General features: G+C 39.6%; 1 protein-coding gene across 7 annotated transcripts in view; it reads right to left on the reverse strand.

Annotated features, from left to right (window-relative positions):
- Positions 1–129: 129 nt before the first annotated feature.
- col25a1 (collagen type XXV alpha 1 chain) overlaps positions 130–7,500 on the reverse strand; it is a 142,150-nt gene continuing 134,779 nt past the window's right edge. For 4 of the 7 annotated variants that reach the window (XR_004212891.1, XR_004212890.1, XR_004212892.1 and 1 more), the window contains 2 exons: positions 3,800–5,205; positions 130–3,445 (listed from right to left, as the gene is read on the reverse strand). Coding sequence is in view for 3 of the 7 variants with exons in the window: in XM_031850877.1 (XP_031706737.1) it covers positions 3,443–3,445; positions 3,800–3,838; positions 5,537–5,623 (129 nt within the window). In the remaining 4 variants the exon portion in view is untranslated. Of the gene's footprint in view, positions 3,446–3,799; positions 5,624–7,500 lie in introns of those variants that run through there. The other 3 variants (XM_031850877.1, XM_031850880.1, XM_031850879.1) reach the window with 3 other exon arrangements.

Raw genomic sequence — 7,500 nt, forward strand, 5'->3', positions numbered from 1 at the left:
CACACACACACACACACACACACACACACACACACACACACACACACACGGCTTTCAGGGAGTCATTTTAGAGCCCCCTCCTTAGCTCTGCTAATACTGATATGGAAATAAATGTGTCATATTCTGCGATTAGCAGAATAAACTCAATTTTAATAGTGAACAAGGAAAGACAACAATCAAACAAACAAAATAAAAAAAATCAATAGAAAATTAGCTGCACATGCTAAAGGTACAGTTTGTGAGAACAAATACTGTAACAAAAGGCTGGAAATCAAAACAGAAAATTAAAAAAAATAAACACATTGCAAAGATTTAGTAGATATTAAGTAATGGAAGTAACACTTTGAAACACGAGAGAGGAGACAGAATTTGAGGAAATATTTAAACCAATCAAGAATGTAGATTTAATGAAAGGTCCATGTTTACATTTGTTTCTTTGTCTTCTGGTAAATAAACCAGGTAGTGGTGTACAGGGTAGCAGGACTGAACAAATGGAGCGATTAGAAATCACAATGACGTGATCGTTCAGCTGCATTTGATGCTCCACACATTAACCAAAGTATAAATTGCACTTGTTGTCAAATGAGCACACAGTTTAACAGTACATTAATAATCCACTATACATATATCAAACTACATTCAATGCAAAGAGAGAGAGAAAAGAGGAAGCGTGAGAAAAAGCTGTGGTATTGAACTTTGTGCGGTGCATTGGCTGGGCCTGTCAACGCTCAGGCCATCAGTACTTTGTTGTCATAGTGAGCTTTTTGACACACAAAATTAAATTAAATAGACAAACCACTGTAAGGCCTATAGTCTGAATTAAATGCACAGTGAATACACACTGGTCTGTTGTTTTTTTTTGTAAATGACCAACTTCCTTCACACCGATCCATTTGCAAAACTATTACATGATGCCTGAGGATGATCCAAAATCCTTCATAATGTCAAGAGCGACACAGCGGAAACTGATGCCAAAAGCCAAAACAACTGAAAGGAATGCCGTTTAGAACCAAAATGCCTTCATTTAGGAAGTTATACAAAAATAAATAATTACCTGCAAGTAAAATATTGAGACAAATACGCAAATGTATGCGCAGAAAAAATTGTTACATACATAAAACCCCAACAATAATAAAGAAACCTGTCGTGTAGTTCTTGCCACTGGTAGAGCGCATCAACTGAGCTGTTGTTGACCTGCTATCAGATAGCACCATTATAATCTACGTGCATCCAATCTTGAGAACGATGAGATGAACTGTACAATCAAACAGAAACCACATGGGAATAAATCCTCTTGAATCCACCTGTGGTTGCTGCTACATCACAACAAAATGTTGGTGTTTGACATCTGCCCTGACAGCAACTCATCCATGCATATTTCTAATGTTGAAGAAAAGAAGTACTGTGAGTATCACCTTGCATAGCACCTACTATGTCAGAAGGCAATTTGAAATGAAGAAATATGAAAAAGATGGATAAACTATGTTGAAAAATAAACCTATTGCTGCATTTCTTGCTCCATCTGATATGGAATGTGACATAAATGGCCACCAGTTAGACTGCGGTGTATTAATGGTAGTTGACCAATTAACTGTCAAATTTAGCTTTTTTTTTTTGCACTGTGATACATGTTTTCCATATGTTTTTAAGACAATACATGAGGTGTAAAAGAGCAGCGTAACGCAACTGAAATAGTTCTGTTCAACGTGATCTGCCTCATAAAATACCAGCAACAGTATGTTCGGCTTAATCCGATTGTTGCTCCGTTCGAGCTAAATGAACCCCAACGCTGAAACAATGGTTAATGCTTTCTTTAACACTCGCTCAAATCAATACTGGTTTTCAATATTTAAGAAATCCAGAAGTAATAAATGGTGTACATGCAGTGTACTGACAACACTGTACAACTATCATTCCATACAACAAGTCCAGAATGAACAAGTTAGCATATTTGTTACAACGCTGGATGTGTTTTGAGCAAACAATATGAGCTTCTTCAAAAACCCATGAGTAAGATCAGAGGCAGTTGAGATGGATGCAGTCTTCATACTGCACGCTCAGGTGAAGCTGTAATGCTATTTCAACATTGTATAAAAAAATGATTCAAATGAAAAACAGTGCGCGACGTGTGTGTCCTTTCAATACTCTAACAACTCACTTTTTTTTAACTTTTTTTTTTTTTTAAACCAAACTTAGCTTATACCCTCCTGAAATAAACACCATTCTAATAATTGAAAATATGATATAAAGTTGTACATTTCTGATAAAGGAATGAATAAAAGCTTGAGGCACCAAAGGCTATCATACACAAAACACAAACAATGTTAAAGAATGAGAAGAAAAAAAAGAAATAAACATGATCGCATTCTGTTAACGCTCTCAGTAGATCGTGAAGCTGCCTGTTTGCTGAGGCAGACGCTCCCGGCTGATCTCCACGGAGATCGATGAGACTCTTAGCGACTCTCCTGCAGAATCCATTGGCGGGCCCCGAGAGGGTCCATGGCAGGCCTGTCCAATCTCAAATCCATGCGAGCCTGATTTATTTTCCCCAACAGTGCAGCGAGCCTGCTAAGTTCTCCCCTCTTGTCCGGAGACACGTGGGTGTGGGAGGCCCAACACCGATGATGATGATGATGCTCAGCCACATGAGTGCAACAGTGAAGACCTGCTGATATCATACCCTCTGCAGGCATCACCACAATAAAGCAACAATAACCAACAGCTTTACTTTCTGGGGGATTTTCAGGCTACCAGCCATGGCGTGACTCCCTTGGGAAGATTAAAGGAAAGCAGAATTTACTAATTTAGAGCTCTGGGGTTGTTGTTTTTTTATGTTAGTGTTGTTTTTCCTCTCTGCAGAAGCCGTGATGCAACCACAAAACAGTGACATGTATGTACAATACATATAAATATAGTTTCAGTACTACTCATGCTTTTGCAGGGTCAGGGTTGCAATGTTCTATTTGGCACAGTTTTTTTTCGTCTTTTAGAAAATGGTGCTGTATGAATGAGCGGTGAGCTTGTTGACACCAAACAACACAGAACACCTAGCGTTTGGTGTTAGAGAGCCAGTCCAGATCCCTCCCTCCTCCTCCACTTCATCCTCCTCCTCGTCTCCTTTCACCCTTTGTGAATCTGGCCGGGCCGTGAAGCTCCAGTCCGAGCCATGCAAAGACTACAGAGACAAGTTCTGCCGCCAGCCAAGGATGTGAACTCCACCACGATGTGGATGTGAGAAAGCGGACACACGTCTTTTTTTTTTTTTTCCCCACAAGGTGATGTGAGTAGAAGCAGCTTAGAGCGTGAGACGGTTATCTCTTTTTGTTTCATTGTACACATAGACTTCTTTTCTTTTACACATTTTTTTTTCCCATTAAAAAAAACTATAAATACCATAAAAGAAGCATTATTTACAAACTCCATGCGTTTCAGGTTAGAGCGATCACTGCAAGAAAAAACACAGGAGAGAGAACGACATGAAGATGGACATGTTTTCACATTGTTTCATGACTGAGTTGTACAAGCTGGTTTGACACAGCCAGATTTTTCACACAACAGTCAAACGTTGTTACGACGTATTTCACAGAAAACCCATGCAAACATAGAGAAGCCGAAAAATAACAGAGTGAACAAAATATGAGGAGCACTGTTCATGTCAATTTAACAGGAAAGAGTAACTGAATCCCATCAACAAAAGGTCTGAAAATGCTCCTTTTACTGCAACTGTAGCCTTATATTTTGTTCACTCCGTAAATGTGTAGGTAACCTACTGAAATGTGTCATACAAATGTAGTCTTACCTTCTGCCAGCATCCAGGCATTGGTAATCCATCTGGGCCCTGTTTAGAGAAAGGAGCAGGGAGGGAAAAAAAACCATGAGGACTGAAAGAGGAATGGGAGGTTTGTTGTTAACAGAAGCCTCCAAACAATAAGCCCAAATCACACGCGGAAGATACCGCAAGCAAACTGAAATGAACCTCTTCATAGGATCTTTACGTAACAGGAACTTAACCTACAGTAATGCTGTACCATCCTGGAGCTACACAAATGTCAATATGACGCTGCTTGTCTTGTATGTCGTCTTAATCATTAATGCAGACAACACATTTTCTCTGAGCGCTGTGATAAAATCATATTGCATGTAATGACAACTGCAAAAGTGTATTCTTATTCATGCGCGTAACACACAGCAAAATATAGCTCATGCACATCTATATGTTGATGATTCTGCCCTCTGATTTTATTATAGTCGCCCCTCAGTTGAGTTGCAAAACCATAACAAGCTGGATTTGAGGACAATATGACAAAATCAGGGGATTTATCTGAAAATAAAGTTATTGCAGCTGGTGTAGATGTAATTCAATAAGATGACATTTGTGATATGAGATGGTTTCTTACCTACTATACCTCATTTCCTTGTCTACACACAGTACACAATCACAATGGCCTTTTAAAATGAGTTAGTCTACTTTAACCACTAATAGTTCCACCCATAATGTAAGAACTTCCATGCATTACACATCATTGTTTCAGAAACACAAAGCATGACATTTCTTAAAATGTGGTCATCTTGAATAGGTCTGGAGCAATAATCAGTTTAATCTATTGTTGTTCCCTTGTTGTCATTTTCTGGCCCCTTATCGTCATGGTCTGGCCCAATTGGTACAACTACAGGAAGGGGAAAGGGGGAGTAGAAGAGTGGTCCATGGGGACTAGTAAAGGAATCTGTGTTAGCATCAGGTTAAAAGGTAACTAGTCCATGAAGGGAATCAGCAGGAAGGAAACAGGATTTGTTTTGTTCCAGTTTTAATCAAGAGAAAGGAAGGATTCAGTTAGAAGGATAGATTTAAGTATCAAGTATATCAATAGTGATAAGTTTATTTTGTGTATTTCACGAGTAATGATGTGTATTATCTAAAAGAGGCTGCTTGCGGTCAAAAAGTTAGTATATTAAGGTAAATGTTGGTGCATGTTTGTTTTGTTTTTTAACACTAGATGGAAAATGTAGTTGTGATTAAAATAAGGTGTGTTCATGCCTGTCAAGCTCTGAAGTCATGCATGGTTTTGTTTCGCTGAAGGTGAGGGGCATGCATGGGTAAGAGGTGGAGGAAAAAGAGAAATACTGTACCAATTGGCACGGGGCATCCAGCCCGTCCAGACCTGGCTGACCTGGTTCCCCCTTTTCACCCTTAAATCCCCGGAAACCCTGTTTGCAAAGATGACCTAGGAGTGTTACTGGGAGAGAGGTGCATGACCCTTAACCCCTGCATCCGTCCACTACGACGGACACAAGGGGGGGAAGACTAGCTGCCCTGTGAGCTTGCTGATACCACAATCCAGCCCAATTATATGTTTTTCAGCATTTAATGCCATGTTTTTGTGTCTGAATTGCAGTTACAAGAGAGTAATGGACTCTGTGTTTCAGGTTGCTATGGTCTTGTGGACGCTGGGTATCTGTTTAGCCACAGGGTGCTCATCCTTGTTCAGGGACGACTGTTCTACACGGCTGGGGAGGCGATTTCCAGCTTGGGACATACCAATGGGCAGGGTGCATCTAATCCAGGGGCACCCTGTTCTCCTTTCTCGCCCTTAGGCCCTTTTTTGCCCTTCTTTCCCTTCTCCCCCTGTGGATACAACGTTTTGGTCAAGTTAGCATCATTTTTTTTTTTTTTTACATTTGGGACAGCACTGATGATATTAGAAGGGGTGTGATTACAAAGGGAGTCTATGGCTCACAAAGGAGAAAGACACATGATCAACGTTAGGGGAAACCAGACAGTAATGGGTATTCCAAAATCATTCCTTAGGGCAGGAAGAGGACGAAAAAGGGGAACATTACAATAGGAAGGAGTAAAAAACAGAGCTGATCGCTAAAAGGGGTGTCAAGGGCAGGAAGGATGAGAAAGAGAAGCAGGGAAAAAAACCTCCAGGAGGACAGAATTGAATCCACTACACACTGGAAAAGTTGAAACTGTATCCCTCCAAGTTTTGGGTTAGAGTTCTTTTTTCATTCAGAACATGCATGAGGGAATAATTATTGCATTTCTCTTGATTGTCATTCAAATTCTGTCATCCATAACCTTTCAAATTCAGAATTGACCATATTTGGCGACCATTTTCCAACGCAAAATAGATCCCAGCACTGAGTCTGTTCCGGGTGTTTAGCAACAAATGGAACAGAAGCAGCGCTGGGATCTATTTTGTGTTTGGAAAGTGGTTGGAAAATACAGAGATTCACAGAGAAGCAAGAACGCCAAATGCAAATCGTGGGTTATCTATTATTAGGAATGGGATACAGTTTCTCAAACAACTAGGAAACACATTAGAAGTCTTAGTAATCGTGGAAACATACAGATTAAGCACTGAAAAATATACAGTAAACTACTGTACACACAAAATGAAGATGAGGTTATCAACAGGCTCAAGTGCTCATGGAAGTGACATGTTTTAAGTATGTTCATGCATGAAAACAAATGTGAATCTTAAGAGGCTGTTGTCAATGGACTTGCGTGGTCGATCATGTTGAAGTCACTTCTTTTGATGCCTCAGAATGAGATTTGACTTGTTGATTTTGTGAAATGAGATGACAAATCATTCAAAAGTGGAGAACAAAGGTTTGAGAGAACTGGGGATGATATTTTATGCAAAGGACATATGTTATATCGTATGGAGTTGTTATCCAATTACTTAGTTAAACATCTTTGATGAGTTACTCTCTTAAGAAAGCAAAAACGATATTGATCTCTAACATAAGTAGTTCATTAAAAGGCATAAATATACATACATTTTATACATTTTAATTCAAAATTCCTGTCAGCCACACTATTCCTTCCAACAACCATATACACTCTGATCTGTGAATTACAGATTAGGAGAAAACTAAAAAGTAAAATACCTCTGTAGCTCCTGTCACTGTCCATTGACATCAGTCCTCATATGTTAAGGGGTTGTCAAGCCATATTATCCTATCTACCTTATCTCCTCTTTCCCCAACGTCGCCTTTCTCTCCCCTTAAGCCCTGCAACCCCTGTAAAAGTGCAGCTCTACTTAATTACACTGGCTTTACTATATGCAAAGACAAGAGAGAGGGCTCTTGTCCTGACAAAGCTGCAGGAAAGACATCAGGATCAAACAAAAGGAAAAGAGAAAGTGGAGGGATGTGCAACAAGAATAGATTATGTACAATACGTCGCAGGCTTTTAAGTATAGAAAAAGAAAAGCCGAAATTCATCCGAATCATTTGCAATAACATATCCACAGAAAAAACAAGCTTAAAGCAATTTGACACTGGAGCTGTGCCTTATTGTCGCTCACCATCATTGGTAATTATTTGATCTAACCAGATAATTATTGAAACCATCTGCCTCGCAGTTCGCGCTCGGACAATCTGAAGAGCCGCAATGCATTTTGGGGCGGTTGAGTTTCTCACACTCAGACATTCTTGCTCATCTAGTATACCTAGTAAACATAGTATACATCGAGGTATTTCTAGCCTAAACAA

This window comes from Anarrhichthys ocellatus, unplaced genomic scaffold (genome assembly GCF_004355925.1).
Source record: "Anarrhichthys ocellatus isolate YVR2014 unplaced genomic scaffold, GSC_Weel_1.0 scaffold11, whole genome shotgun sequence".
NCBI classification, from domain to species: Eukaryota; Metazoa; Chordata; class Actinopteri; order Perciformes; family Anarhichadidae; genus Anarrhichthys; species Anarrhichthys ocellatus.